We start from the raw sequence: 15,641 nt of genomic DNA, 5'->3' as shown, positions 1-15,641 counted from the left end.
CTATAATCTACAACAGAAATCATTTTAACTATAACAAGAAGCCTATAACAAATGTATTAATACCAGCTATAATATTAATGTTAGATATATAAGATTCATTAGGTGACAGTTAGGGTTAAAATGTGATGATGGAGAGAAATATGATTTAAAGATGCTGTAAAAAATGGCAGTTTTAAAAAAAAAAAAAAAAAAAAAGGAGGCCAAAACATAGCAGGTGCACTTATAAGTGGAAACCGACACACGTGGCTTTACTGCAAATGCATACTGCACATAGGCATAATGCACGCGAATAAACGGCAGCTGTAAAACAACTCATCACTGATACATTACGCAGAATATCTGAACTCCAACAGCCTTCATAAGAAACAGATGAAATATCGTAAAATGTTCAAATATTTTATTTTCACGGTTCAGCTCCAGTAAGATACAGAAAGTCACGATAAATAAATACAAACATAGATTTTTGTCATTATAAATGATATTCAGATTTACTATTTAGTTAAAGAACATGATTGGTAGTTAAATCATAAATCAATGATTTTTACGTCATGATCGTTCAGATGAGGTAGTAAGTTAATTCTGGGCCAGACTGATGTGTGTCATGCGTTTCTCTCTGAAGGAGGAATATACTCCAGGCCCAAATGGGTGAAAATTTCCTCCTCGGAGTTTGCTCGAAGATAGCGCTGCTACAGAATACAGGAAGATTAGGAAATTTAAAGAAGATTAAGTACAACCAGCAAACATGTATATGCAAGTCAGCTGGGGCTGCTCTAAGTGCTAGTATTATCACAACTGCGGTTTTAGACTACTCTTAAGATCTCAGTGTTAAAGAGAAACACTAAATAAACGGCAGGTAAATCTTAGCAACTTAGGCCATCTCTTATCTCATAACTACCTACTGACACAGGATTAAAGAACAATCAAATGTTCACAAGTTTTCCACTTAGCTTAAATATAATCTGGTAAGTAAAGACATTTCAGTGTTTAAATTTTGCTTCTTCAGATCTGGGGCTACAAAGCTGTACTACATGCACACTCACACACTTCACATTATTAATAAGAAAGAAATAAGGATATCTGCCTATTTGAACTTGCAGGCAGCAATTTTAAAACTGGAACTCTTGGTTTGTATGTAGACATTTAAAATGTTCCAGACAATTTAGCCTTGTTTATGCCATTTGAGACAAAACAAGGCGAAATCATCTTAAAACAACGTCATTTGGGACAATTGCAGTTTTGCATTAATGTAACTGGTGCGCTTAATGTTTTGTTAGCCTACTTTTATGCTACTTGGCCCAACATAACGTGACTCAGGAACAATAATGGAGAGTATGTGATTTTGCCTTGGACTACAATATCCTAGTCCTACTTAAAGCAGAAATAGTGTCATTCTCTCCTTTTAAGATTTATGTATGTATTAAAACATAATGTCTGTTTTGACGTGCTTACTTGCTTGCTGTCGTAGAGTGCGTGACTGCTTAAGGACATTGCCTTCTCTTGTCCGGCCCAGCGTCTCAGCTCCCTTTCAAAGAGCTGCATAAGGAAAGGGTTTCAGTTGGTTTAGTGGATTCACGTTAATGAAGGATTTTACCGATCCACCTAAGTAATAAACCTTACCTTGGATCCAGTCCAGCCAAGCGTAGCAAAAGCAAACTGACTGTAAGGACTGACCACAAGATCGACCCGAACAGCTCTCCATGTAGACCCTGAGTGATGTGTACTGCAGGAGTTAGACAAAGAACCTTCTGCGTGTGTTTCACTATCCACTTCAAGCTTAAATATAGAGAAGCATCTCTCAAATCGGTCCATGTTGCTAGCAGGACGAGCGGGTCCGTCTTTACTCTCTAGGTAAGAATTCACAGTTGTTTTCTGGTATAACAGCAAACCCTGGGAATGACAAAGGATGTTTATAGGTGAACAATTCCAAACATGTGTGCGGTATTAAAATTACAGCATGAATGGTACAATGACGAGATAAACAAATCATTCTGCTCATACTGAACAGCTGTTTTAAAATTAAAAACTTTAAAATCACTAATGTCGGTGCATATTAAAGTTAAAATCTAATATGGCACTAGCTGAAGACAAATGTTTCCCTTTATAGTATACAGATTTGTAGGGAACTTGATGTCCATCCCACTGGAATAGGGTCACAAGGCAGGGGACAGAGTGGACGGAGTGCAAGCCTTTCACAGAACATTAATGCACACGGTATGGCCAATATAAATATAGATGCCACTCAGCCTACAATTCAGGAGGAAACCAGAGGAAACCCCAAAAGTACAGGAAGAACATGTTATGTTTTTAGAGGAACAAGAAAGGAAAAGGCTTGTTAACAATTTTCAACAAAATTAAAAATCACCTTGCTAGCAACAGAGGGCCCTAAAAAGACAAAGAGCTCCTGCTGATGTCTATATCGGTATCACTATACCATTATGGGAATGATATAAGTACTGGCTGTATACAGTTGCACTCATTACATAATGAACCTGCAGCACACAATCAATGCATTTAAACATCATTGGCTACCTGATCTTCCAAACAATTCACAATCTTGGGCATCAGCCTTTCTTCTGCCCCCTCCTCTGGGTGTGTGATGAGAAAGTCCACATCATGGCCCACCTCTTTACCCCTGGGAAAAATTATAATCCACATATTTATGTATTAGTGTTGTACATGAAACAGTGTTTTTAAGAATTTCCTCAATTACTGAGAGATAATTAATCAGGATATTGTTGAGCTTAGCTAAAGTGGAACTAATGAGCCAATGCTAAATTCTCAACTCTTATTGATCAAAAGCTGTTTTCTATAACAGCACTTCTGAGAGGAGTTCAAAAATTGAGCAAATGATGATTTTTATCCATTATGCAGCTGTACCTGATGCAATATAGTACATGAACAGTATGTTTATACCTTCTGAATCCTCCTGTAAGTGTAATAATTGCCCCAGGCAGCACAGCTTTTACTGTCTTCTCGACAATGTCACTGATGACCACAGCCTCCTTTTTAGTGACAGGTGTGTTAAGATCTTTATAATACTGTACTCCTAACAGTAAGAAAGAGAGAGCTGAAGCACACATGACACACTTTAAGGCCTGTGTAAGCACGTGTAACAAAAGACAATATAGCAAGTGAAAATGCTAATGACAAACTGAATTAATAACTCTATTTTTATTTCATTCCTGAACACAATTATCTGTACCTGCTTGCTGTGCATGGTTCAGTTTTTGTCCTGTATGAATGAGGTCTAACGGACTCCGTAGGCCTTCCCTAAACCACCGATCAGCAGTCCGAACTCCGACACCAAAAATACCAGTCAGTGCCTGAAGGAGGCGAAATATTCATTCATTCATTCATCTTCTACCACTTATCCGAACTACCTCGGGTCACGGGGAGCCTGTGCCTATCTCAGGCGTCATTGGGCATCAAGGCAGGATACACCCTGGACGGAGTGCCAACCCATCGCAGGGCACACACACACACACATTCACTCACACAATCACACACTAGGGACAATTTTCCAGAGATGCCAATCAACCTACCATGCATGTCTTTGGACTGGGGGAGGAAACCGGAGTACCCGGAGGAAACCCCCGAGGCACGGGGAGAACATGCAAACTCCACACACACAAGGCGGAGGCGGGAATCGAACCCCGACCTTGGAGGTGTGAGGCGAACGTGCTAACCACTAAGCCACCGTGCCCCCGTGGCGAAATATATATTTTTTAAAAGAATTAAACAAAAGCACATGATGCTATAATGAATATATAATTTGGCATTTGCTAACCTTCATGGCTTGGAACTGCTCAGACTGCCTAGTCGACTCCACTTCACTTGATGTGCCATCTTCTAAAATCTCCTAAAAGGGTGGCAGGTTCATATCAACCACGGAGCATTTTAAATTTTAACTTGAAAATCAACCTGAAATATTTCCCACCTTTATAACTCTCAGGGAATGCTCACCCAAGCAGGGCAAGTCCTTCAATTCGTCCATGGCGCGCACAACATGAGGAAGTGCCTTCAAGACTGATGCAGACCTTCGGAAGGCTACGCTCCTGCCTTCATTCTCACTGAACTCTGCATTCTGGGCTAGGGTCTCCAGAGCATCCTGCAAAACCAATCGAGCAGCATTGCACTTTCACTGCAAGTACAGTAGATCTTAAAGGAAGTAAAAAAATGACAGGAGCACTGAGTGTTCACCAAGAAATGCACCCTAGATGGGATGGCAGTCCATTAAAGGGCACCATATACAGAGTAGCCAATGCGTGTACTGTCATGTTTACGGATAGTAGGAGGAAACCTGAGAACCCAGAGCAAACCTAGGGTTTGATGAAAGGATGTGGCACCTGAGTGCAAACGTCAGACACCAAACATGATTTAGAGGCTTTGAGAAGCCCTAGGGGTTTGTGGAGGCATTGTAGGGGTTTCATAAGATAGTGTAAAAGGACTCACTGTAAGGAATAAGTTGTGGTGCTTCAGTGGAGTTCTCCTCTGACAGGCATAACTCTTCATTTTAACCGCAGGAGTGAAATCAGAGGGTTTCATGCTGATCTGTAAAAACATTACTCCTCAGCACACACACAACACAGAACAAACATCCCTTAAAATTAACCCATGCAAGGGTTTATCACCTTTAACCTGTGTCTGTCCTGAATGGGGACAGGATTTCCACTCGTCATGCTCTCAGTCAACCAACTGATGTCCAACAGATTGACTGAATCGGTTGAGGTTTTTCCTTCTATCTCCTGCTTCTTAATCCAATTGTCAACTTCATCCCTAGTGTTGTTTTCTGACACCAGGTGAGTGATGGAAGAGCTAAAAAAAAAAAAGCAAACAATATGTTAGATATAAATTTATACATATATGACATTGCAGAAGATATGGATGACAGCACAGTTTCAAGTCTTACCTGTAAGCCTCTTGAATCAGAAATCCTTTACTCCTTGCAAGACGCGTCAGGAAGGACTTTCTGGATGCACCCATCTTCCTTTCCAGGATGCAAATAACAACATCAGGAAATATACACGCGTTATTGTCATGACTTACGGTTGGCTCTGTAGTCACTTTCTTGCGTTTTAGAGGGACCATAATCTGTGTGGCACTGCTCTCCAGCTAGTCACCATAACTAAAGTAGTAATAGTAGTATTAAGGAAGCAACTGCTTTCTTATCATGATAGAAAATTAGGTTGTGTTAAGTGAAGCGTGGTGACTTCGATGGCGTTTCGACCTTTGTTGCCAGATCTCTGCTTTTATGCTCCAAGGAAAGCTGGCGGAGTGGATTTATTTCCTGGGTGTTGGATAGATCCGTTGTAAAGGATTTGTTGGAAATATCTGGCAACCCAGATTTCAACGGAAGTATCGAGGAAGTCAGTGAAGTAAGTGCTTTGTGCACGAGCGCAAAAAGTTTTTGTAGCTAACTGGTTAGCTGTTTCATTTAGTATTGAAACAAAATGTTATGTTTGCTGCTTGTCTTACAGTTTTGTTTGTCTTACAGGATTTCATTTGATCCAAAACTATTTCCAAAACCTGTCACACATACTAAACCTCCAGTAGTTAATGTAATTAGCTAGAAGAAGAAAACAAACAAAAACATATTGGATTTGTTGTACGTGTTTATGTTCCACATTTATGTGAAATGTCTGTTTTTTTGTTTTGTCCCCCCCTTTTTTCTTTACAGGTTTCATTTCAGTAAAAACCCATACGTCAGGTTAAAGTCCCTGTATAAACAGCATGGAAGTCATATGACCACTCAGTTGCACTTCCTCAAACTTCCTCAGACACACACCATCTCACTACACCGTGCATGCAACTCTATTACTAATACTGCTCTAAAACAGACCTCTACAAGACTCTGGTCCGGCCTGGGAGACTCATGGCTAGTTCATTTTCAAGAAAATCACATAGGAACCGTCTAAGGAGACTGCCTGAAGGAGCTTCTGTGCTTCTGATGTTCCTTACTCTATTCACCTGGCTGCCTAAGTGTGCAGAATGTGTCAAATCCAGCAATGTGATACTCATCGTAACAGATGACCTGGACGTCGAGCTTGGTGGTATGGTAAGTGTGGTAGTTATTTCTATGTACAGTTGTGATGATCAGGCCCATTACCAAAATATGTCTGATCAAATATAATTCATTACAGACGCCGTTAAAGAAAACCAAAGCCCTGATCGGTGATGCTGGTGTCACATTCTCTTATGCAGTGAGTAAAATGAAAATTGCACGATTCTGTATCTTTCCTGGTTACTGAGGTGGTACCCTTACATCTGTTGTACCTTTTAATATGTACAGTTCACCTGGAAATGTAGATATAACGTTGTCTATATAAGGTTAGATTGTTTGCCTCGCACCACCTGTGTTAGAGGTTTGAGTCCCATTTCTGCCCTGTGTGCATGGAATTTGCATGTACTAGATAAAGAGAAACGTAGTGCACTTAAATGTTGCCACTCCAGTGACCAGAAAGGTACTATTTAACCCTTGTTGTTGTGAGTGTGCTGGAAGAATATGCGACAAATCCTCATGTTTGTCTTTTTGTTGTCTGTAATATAAGCCATTTCATCTTTTTTTTTTTATGGTGTTAAGTACACAGCAACTCCTCTTTGCTGTCCCAGCCGGAGTAGCATCCTCTCTGGGAAATATCCACACAATCACATGGTCCACAACAATTCCTTTTCGGGCAACTGTAGCAGCCGAGCCTGGCAGGCTGGTCCTGAGATGCAAGCTTTTCCTGTCTACCTCACCAAGAAGTATTATCAGACGTTTTTTGGAGGGAAATACCTTAATCAGGTCTGTTTTTTTTTGGTTTAGGTTTGGTTGCGTGTTTTGTCTTTATTTCCCGTGATTATAATAAACACATTTTATTGTGCTGATTTTTTCCAGTATGGGATGAATGAGACAGGAGGTGTGGGACATGTTCCTCCTGGATGGGACCAGTGGCATGCACTGGTGGGTCATGGGGACAACCCATTTCTTCTATATTTCAAACAGTTTTGTCATTTTCTTTTTTTAAGTTTGTTACACGTCTTTCAGTTTCATAAGAAATACATTTTTTGGTGATTTTTTTTTTTTCCCTCTACAGGTGGGGAACTCCCAGTACTACAATTATACCCTCTCTGTGAATGGAAAAGCAGAGGTTCACAAAGACGACTATGAAAAGGATTACCTCACAGACCTTATTGTAAGAAAAAAACAAAACTAATCTTATATACTTGTTTACTGGAATAGCCTTTTTCAGTAATACATGCTTAGTAATGCACGTCTGTAAGAGGTGATTCAGTGGTAATAGTCTTGTGTGCATAAAGGTGTTGTCAGGTTTAAGGAAACTGAAACCACGCTAAACATCTACAGCTATTTAATTTCCATGCAACTCTAACCTATTATACCGGTGCACATCTTTAGCCAGTTGCAAAATTGCTGAGCTTTGTTTCCGTGTATTGTCTGGGTTTTAAGCCTGATATAACGTTCTTTTTTTTTCCCCTCTCAAACTAGCAAGCTACAAAACTATAGTTGATCATTTTCTATTTTCTCCTGTATGCTTGATTTTATTCATTTATTTATTTATTTATTTATTTTGCTTGATTTGATTCCTTGGAACAATCTTTGGTTTGTGGTGTGTGGTCACAAAATTTAATTTCTACCCACATTTAGTTCACATTCCCTCTTTAATAAACAAAAATATGAAAGAAAAGAAAGATATTAGAATGGTCTTCACCATCTTAATCTGCTATATGCAACCTTTAATTAAAAGTGTATAGAGACATTACGATGAAAACTAAAGCATGGACAGAAGTAGCAGAGATGCTATTGTCTGTGATGCTATTGAGTAGACATTGCTAGTACAACTTGGTTGTTTTGCCAATCTGCTTGCATGTGGTCTAGCATTTAACATGCAACTCAAAATTAAAATGGTGTGTATAAATGATGTACATGCATGTTATGAGTGTGCTGGTTAATGTAGAATATAGATGACGCTCTGGATTTTTTTTTTTGTCAATGTTTTCTTGTCTTAGTTGAACAGGTCACTGAATTTCCTGAACACACGAAGCCCCCAGCATCCATTTTTTATAATGCTGTGCCCTCCAGCTCCTCACTTTCCCTGGACTGCAGCTCCCACATACGAGAAAAGCTTCAGTGATGTCAAAGCTCCACGTGATGGCAGTTTCAACAAACCTGGAAAAGTATCAGAATTAATGCTGGTGTCGTAGTTGATATTTTTCATATTGTGGGCATTGTGAGCAGTCTGTGTTTCTTTTTCTTCCACAGGACAAGCACTGGTTGCTGCGTCAGCCTGCTAACCCTATGCCCAACAGCTCCATCGATTATCTCGACAATGCTTTCCGTAGAAGGTAGAGAAATGTTTGAAAAGGCGTTAAATGTCATTAGTACTCACTTGCATGCATGGTGTTTTGACTGCTCTGTCTGGTTCTATAAAAGGTGGCAGACCCTTTTGTCTGTAGACGACATGGTGGAGAAGCTGGTAAAGACACTGATAGACATAAAGGAGCTGGACAACACTTACATTTTCTTCACTTCTGACAACGGTTACCACACAGGTACGCGCTTCCCTTTCCGAGTTCCTCATAATCATATTTTTTACACTTTTACACTCTGTCGTCTTTTCCTTCCAGGTCAGTTCTCGCTCCCCATTGACAAGAGACAGCTGTATGAATTTGACATCCGTCTGCCACTTTTGGTCCGGGGCCCCGGGATCAAACCCAACCAAACTGTGCAGGTTTGTTCTGAACTTTCAGACACGTTCTCGTCGAGGTGCATGCGTGGCTTTGTAACGTTTGTTTGTACTGTAATGTCTTCTAGGCGCCAGTCATGAATATCGACCTCCCTATGACCATCCTTGACATTGCCGGAGTTAATATCTCTGACTTGGATATGGATGGGCAGTCGTTTCTTCCACAGATTGTGAGTGGAGATATTTGCATCACATTGTACAATAAAACATATTCACTGAATTTTATTTCATTTATCACAGCATCATACAGCATACTAATCTTTTACATTTGGACAAAAGTTCTATACTTTATATTTGGTAATCTTAATAAAAAATAAAAATGGCCGGATAAAACCCCACAGTTCTATTCCTCATAAATTATATACTTTTTTATATGCAAAATTTTCTACTCAGTGAATTTACTAATAATTTTTCTTTTTTCATTTTTTCTTTTATTTTGTATAGAATTTCTGCTTATGCACCATAATATCAAATAATAACCATAGTCTTTTAAGTATTTAAATATAGAACTGATCTATGTATAGTTGTGTATTTAATCCATTTTCACAATCTTTACATTTTTGACAGATGTATACACCACAGTTTTTGGCTTAAAAATGAAAAAAAGTTCTATACCGAATACATGTTATAGCTTTCTTTTTCGATCTACGCACCGAAGGCCTACAAACAGTTCTATATAGAAGAAATCTTTGCAGTAATCTTAACGTAAAGTCTTCATGTCTACAGTCTTGCTCAGGAGTGTTTGAGGAGTTCTTTTTATAGTTGAAAGCTGTCAGGTGTATGAGAAATAAATTTGTTACACACAGTAAGAACTTTAGGTGTCACACTGTGTTTGTTCATCAAAGCTTACGTACAGTACTTGCTGTATTCAGCTCTGACCCTTTTAGTTCTCCATTTTTATATAAATAAAGCTCTGCTAGAACATCAGATCTATGAGTAAACGAGTAATCTGAATGCATTAGACAAATGTCTTATATCCGTTTCTCTTGCACTCTTCTGGTTCATTTGTCTCCACTGTGGTTTGCTGTGGTGGTGGTGAAAAGGAGGCAACGTTACCGCAAGTCTTCCTTAACCGGGGGTGGGTGGGCGGTTTGGGGTAGAGGGTGCAGTTCAAAATGAAATCATTTGTCTTTTCTGTTTCAGGCTAGATACCCTTAATTATAAATTGGTGTAGCATTGATTTCATTTCTGTGCTAACTTTTATTATTTAGAATTTACTGTGCTATCCAACATTAAAAAAAAAAATTAAATTAAAATAATAAATGGAGACCTGTATATTTATTAGTTCGGTTGTAACTAGTATCTCTGTTCTTTTATACAGTGGCAAAACAGTGTAGTAAATTAACTGTGATCTCATCCTGTATGCAGGCACCTTCGTTACGCAACGGCACTTCACGGCTCGACTTCTTGGTGGAGTACACGGGTGAGGGCCTCTTTACTAAAGACCCAGACTGCCCCAAACTCGGCCCCGGTGTGTCTGTAAGTGTCTTTCTCATGTCATGCTTTCTTAATTGCTCAAAACGAAACAGTGACATTTCTTCAACTTTGACTTTGTTGCTTTGGTTCCACAGCAGTGCTTTCCAGACTGTGTTTGCGAAGACGCGATTAACAACACCTATGCCTGCGTTAGGACTTTCAAAGACAACAACTTGCAATATTGTGAATTTGCTGATGATGAGGTAAGTGCTTGATTGCTTTAATCAGATTCTTTTCTTTCTCATTGGAGATGTAAAGACCCAGAAACCAATTTTAATCATTATGGCTGCTCTGATTCAAAATGGGGTCTAGTTATGACTGACATGATTTAGCCTCTGTGCCTGTCATGTCTAGTAAAGGAGGCGTGGATTGTATGCTAGTGATTCCTAGTGAAAGTGTCTCCGACTCCGATGATGATTGAAAATTATTTATGACGATGCAAAAAAAGATTTTATTACAGTTGTAAAGACATGACTTGGGTTTACAGGACAGCATTTACCAAGAGCATGAACCATTTAAAAAAAAAAATGTTTATAGACTGTCATGATAAAAAGTTTACACTAAACTTCCTTTTCCAAAAAAACTGATTCGTATTTTAACGTCAGTGTCCTTGATCTGGAAGACACCTGCAGGTATAAACCATGCGTTTCTCCCCCTTCCGCAGGAATTTGTGGAGGTCTACAACTTGACGGCTGATCCAAATCAGCTGGAGAACATTGTGAAGAAAGTGGACCCTGCGTTGTTGCAGGCCATGAACCAGAGGCTCATCAAGCTTCAGTCATGCAAGGGAGACAGCTGTCGACAGCTCTAACAGCTCCAGCACAACAGTTCTGTTCAGGCCGAAGTGGTATCCAAAGAGTTTGAGAGACTTTGTTTACACTCAGCCCTCCCTTGCTGCTATATTCCATTCCAAATTGATTTTATGTCGTGGCAGAACGCATCTGGTATAACGTACCTTTTAACACTTCACACATATTTCCTACTAGATGCACTGCAAATAAAAATAATGCACAACACTGCACACTGCGATAAATTCAGATGACAAACCTTACACCTCTTAATTCCATTCTGTCATTCATCATAATCATCTTCAATTATTCAGTAACTACAGCAAAAGTGATAATTAATTGTGCCTTTAAAAGATACACTGACATGTAGATGCATTATAGATTAATGAGCATAATTCATAATGCCTACATTACTAACGTTACTTCGATATGTCCTTATTTAATGATTGTAGAATTCAAAATGTCATCAAATACCGTGGGTCCTTTCCTTTAGGCCTGTAATGTGACGGGAGTCATAAAAAAACACTTGATTAAAATGTGCTTCACCTTCACCCATGTGTATTTTCCTGCCTTAATCTCTTTATACAGCTCTAGAAAAGACATGCCAAAAAAAACACTCCCTTGAATGTGAATGTATTCATCGACCCAGCCTGGAGATGCGTTTTACTGATTTCTGTTCATGACCCATAGTTTTTGCTGAACTCGCTCGTTTCTCTTCTTTATTTTTCTTAGGAGTTGAAATTTTTTACAGGGTTTCTATGTGTGTGTGTGTTTTCTGGTGCATGTCTATCTGTTTGTCTTCTTTTTGTGTTCTCTAGTAAAACCCGACAGGTGATGCACCAGGGCTTAAGCACTTTTTAAAAACAGCAATGTTGAATGTTATCTATTAAAGGGAACTGTCACTTTTAATAATTAATAAGCTTTGCCTTTTACATTGAAATGATGTGTGTGTGCCTTTTGTAGTACAGCTAGATAGATATTTTGCAGGTAATTTTTTTTTTTTAAGGTTTTGTCAGTTTTGCTTTCTTACGTATCCTGCTATGGGAAAAAGAAATAACTTTGAACCAATAAATTCGAAAGAAAATGTTTAATGTCTAATTTATTGCTTCTTCTGGCGTTATCAGAAACACAACTTCCTACCGTATAATAAATGAGACCGTAAGCACTGTTTTTCCATCTCTTGTCTGCATGGCACATTACCACAGCCCACGTCATATATTTGGACCATGAATTCATGAACAGCTAAAATTCAACACATTTTTTTTACCAATGACGGAATAATAGTATTAGCACAGATTATTATATTTATTAACATTACATACATTAGACAAACGATATTCAGATTTATAGCAAAAGCGCATTAACAGCTGCACCAATTTTCCTTAGAGATACTTGTAGACAATTTTATCTTCCAGCATCTGTATCTCCATCTTTACAGGACACTTGTAGAAGTGCGAGAGTAGTTCCTCTGTGTAGCCGATAAGAAAGTAATATTTATTAGGCTGGAGTTTCTGCAGCATCAACGCACAGATGACCAGCATGTTGCCCCTGCGCTTGATAACCAGTTCGTTAGCAAGACAGCCGTGAAACGTGCCAAAGATGAAACGGCGGATGAACATGTCCTCTACAGTGCGCTCTGCGGCACCTCCTTCTCCCTGGAGGTTACCTACAGGAGGACACAACGTTATTAATAACAGTAGCACTAAAGTCCATTAGGATAAAAGACAGTACTTCATTAGTTCCTGTGTGAAATTTATTTTTGTATGGTTATTTTGTCTATTAAGTTATGTTATTAAGATTTTGTACGTTGGCATATGTATACAGTAGTTGTTCGAGCATGCACAGGAAGGTGCGACGCATGTTCATAACCGCACCCTCTTACACCATTAGTTTTCCTGCATCCAATTTGATTTGATCACTTATTTTCAAAACCCTGAATAAAATAAAGTCATGGATTTCAAATCAAACATTACAACTGCATGATTCTACGGCTGTTGACGTTTAAACGCAATACTATCATTATAATTCCCATCAGTGGTATACTAAGCTCCTGAAATTTGTTTATGTTAATACTATGTGAACCGATCACGCTCATTCTACATCACTTAACCTAGTCATTAGTTGTCGAGAAACGTTAGAACTTTACTAAAACTATTATGTTTTTTCTTAAATCAGCCTGACCACTTATTCATTCATTCAATTTTGTATTTTGCAAATTGGTCCAGTACATTATCGAGTTTCTGTAATGCTATAGTAAATTAAAATGTCACCAGCAACCCAAAATATAAACAGTGTATGTCTAGTTCACTTCCTGCAGTAAGTTCGATTCAGAGTTGAATTGCTTTCAGATCGTTTCTGACTTGAATCAATTTCCACTTGGAAATGAACCGCTCTACGTAGATATTCCAAAATGCTTGAAATTAAATGTTAAATAGATAAACTAGTATATAGATTTAAAATTTTATTTCAGACTTATCTGGGTATGTTTTAGGACATCTGTCTCATGTGATCTCATCTGTTTGTAAGGATGTACAGTATGTTTACACCTTATGACAGGACACCTTATGACACATCATGTCTTGTGTGTCATGCGTTTGCTCTTGTGCTTATTGTGCCATCAGTAACTTCTCCTTCCTGTTTCTAGAAGAATCCTTGTCATACTCTTAATTCAATACTCTTAAATAAAGTATAAAGAGTAGAACTCTGTATTGTCTGGTAAAATTTGACACTTCTTTTTGATCTTTCTTTGCTAGCAAGTTACTATGCATTAATATGACTCAGTACACGTGAATGGAAAAGTGTTGTGATGATGTCACGTCACAACACATTTTGGCTAAATCTGTGGAAAAACTTCCTCAAACATCATATAGTCAAGCATGCATGTCTATTAGTAAATCTGCATTTTCTTCATCCTCGCACTGCAGATACTGCCTATCTGTGTTATGTAAATAATACACACATTTATGACATGAAATTCAGAACTGAAAACAAACCTAACTGAAAAAAAGTGGGACTTACTTGTGTGTTGAGAGAGCCAGCCTTTCCTGTGAGCTATGTGGTGTGGGTGCAGGGCCTGTTCATAAGTTACAGGCCGGTCGCCTTTACCCACCCGAATGCGGGCTGCACGGTTCTGCAGATTCACAAAAACACGCAGTATTAAGACTTGGACACTGATGCAACAGTTACTCTAAAACCTAAAAAAAAGGTCATAATGTTATAGAGGTATTTACTTCGCAACATTTTTGTTCAACAATAGAATTTACACTTAATATACAGTTCAAAACTACTGATGAGGGACATTTTATTTAATATAAATGCAAATGAATTCCAATTTGAACAACTCATTTCTTGCCTTTAACCAAACTTATAAGTTTAAGCTTAAGTACAAGTTTAAGTTTAAGTACAATCCATTCAACCCTTTCTATTATTAAAAACTAACTAGGAAAGCAAAGCACTTGTAGCACAAAAGACGATGATTTCTGAGCTAAACGTTCGGAAGACGGAGATGAAAATACACAGAAGAGTTAAAAATAGAATTCAGGACATTCAGGGTCATTATATTTAAAGTTAACACTACCTACAATTCATAATGATGCTTCAGGGTTGTCTTGTGAAGCTTCATGAACTGAGAAAGTCCAAGATATTGCACAAAACCTGGTTGCTTCTGCCAGGAGGTTATAAAATGACTACAGAGTTATCGAGAAACCAATTCATTTCCAGTGCTTGGACCCCTAATAAGACCAAACCCTAGTGAAACTTGTATGTTGTTTATATTCACATTGGGTGCCAATAACAATGGAGACTTGTCTTGATGAGACCTTACACACCTTACAGCAAACTGCACTGGTGTTTATGCTCCTCGATCCATTGTTGACTCCCGCTGCAGAATTCAGTTGGCTACAAGCAATCTAGACATTAAAAAATGTAAAAAAAAATAAATAAATAAAATAAACAATAATAATAAAATATTAATTATTGCGAAAGACGATGTAATTATTAGCAAATATTAAGCATGAATAAATAGCAGCTTTGAAACACACCGGCTGTATCCTAAATAACTCGATAATGACGTTCATGTGCACTACATAGTATTACAAACCGACTGCTTCATTGTATCATGTAGTGCACTTGTATAGGGAATAGGGGCACATTTAGGACACAGCCCAATCACCAGACTACACGTTATCTTTTTAGTTTAGTTCAGAACCAAAATACATACAAAGGGTCACGCATTAACGGTAAACAGATTTCTTTTTTAATAAATCGATGAAATAAAGATGAAATCTAATAAATTAGCTCTAAAATATTAACTTACAGATAATATTCTTCCCTGCCTGCTCAAGGACGCCGCCATTTTGTTTTCGTTTACATTTATTGACTCGTGCTTTCTCGGAGTTCAGTTTGTTAAATAAGCTCATTAGTGCCACCTAGCGGAATGTACTGGAATGTAAAATTTTGAAATGCTTTTTCCCATGTTTATCAATTGACTTAGCCTTTATTTTGTTGTCTTATTATTTCATATCGAAATTAAAATGATCAAATATTACATATATTTTTTTCTATTTTTATATATTTCCTATTATATATATATATTTATAATTATATTATCAAATATTAAATATTTTGTCCACAC

The 15,641-nt window shown here is 38.1% G+C and overlaps 3 protein-coding genes across 3 annotated transcripts; 1 reads left to right on the top strand and 2 right to left on the bottom strand.

Moving 5' to 3' along the window:
* Positions 1 to 410: 410 nt before the first annotated feature.
* On the bottom strand, positions 411 to 5,233 carry polm (polymerase (DNA directed), mu). Its single transcript, XM_060895549.1, has 11 exons — positions 4,910 to 5,233; positions 4,632 to 4,815; positions 4,453 to 4,551; positions 3,938 to 4,108; positions 3,788 to 3,859; positions 3,203 to 3,323; positions 2,914 to 3,046; positions 2,530 to 2,632; positions 1,618 to 1,887; positions 1,450 to 1,533; positions 411 to 686 (listed from the first exon to the last, which is right to left on the bottom strand). The coding sequence occupies exons 1-11, from the start codon at positions 5,086 to 5,088 to the stop codon at positions 600 to 602; spliced, it is 1,503 nt and encodes a 500-aa protein (XP_060751532.1). The 5' UTR covers positions 5,089 to 5,233; the 3' UTR covers positions 411 to 599.
* An 11-nt stretch (positions 5,234 to 5,244) lies between these two features.
* On the top strand, positions 5,245 to 11,559 carry gnsb (glucosamine (N-acetyl)-6-sulfatase (Sanfilippo disease IIID), b). Its single transcript, XM_060895547.1, has 14 exons — positions 5,245 to 5,375; positions 5,678 to 6,055; positions 6,141 to 6,200; positions 6,581 to 6,784; positions 6,878 to 6,943; positions 7,077 to 7,175; positions 8,008 to 8,175; positions 8,261 to 8,343; positions 8,432 to 8,550; positions 8,626 to 8,729; positions 8,813 to 8,914; positions 10,113 to 10,223; positions 10,316 to 10,423; positions 10,885 to 11,559. Exons 2-14 carry the CDS (start codon positions 5,873 to 5,875, stop codon positions 11,029 to 11,031), a joined length of 1,554 nt encoding a protein of 517 aa, XP_060751530.1. The 5' UTR covers positions 5,245 to 5,375; positions 5,678 to 5,872; the 3' UTR covers positions 11,032 to 11,559.
* Positions 11,560 to 12,080: 521 nt separating this feature from the next.
* mrps24 (mitochondrial ribosomal protein S24) lies at positions 12,081 to 15,422 on the bottom strand. The gene is made up of 4 exons (XM_060895550.1): positions 15,324 to 15,422; positions 14,836 to 14,916; positions 14,027 to 14,138; positions 12,081 to 12,674 (listed from the first exon to the last, which is right to left on the bottom strand). Exons 1-4 carry the CDS (start codon positions 15,360 to 15,362, stop codon positions 12,391 to 12,393), a joined length of 516 nt encoding a protein of 171 aa, XP_060751533.1. The 5' UTR covers positions 15,363 to 15,422; the 3' UTR covers positions 12,081 to 12,390.
* Positions 15,423 to 15,641: the final 219 nt, after the last annotated feature.

This window comes from Tachysurus vachellii, chromosome 20 (assembly GCF_030014155.1).
Source record: "Tachysurus vachellii isolate PV-2020 chromosome 20, HZAU_Pvac_v1, whole genome shotgun sequence".
NCBI classification, from domain to species: domain Eukaryota; kingdom Metazoa; phylum Chordata; class Actinopteri; order Siluriformes; family Bagridae; genus Tachysurus; species Tachysurus vachellii.
The sequence above is the reverse complement of the archived record's forward strand: the minus strand, read 5'-3'. Positions and strand labels throughout refer to the sequence as shown.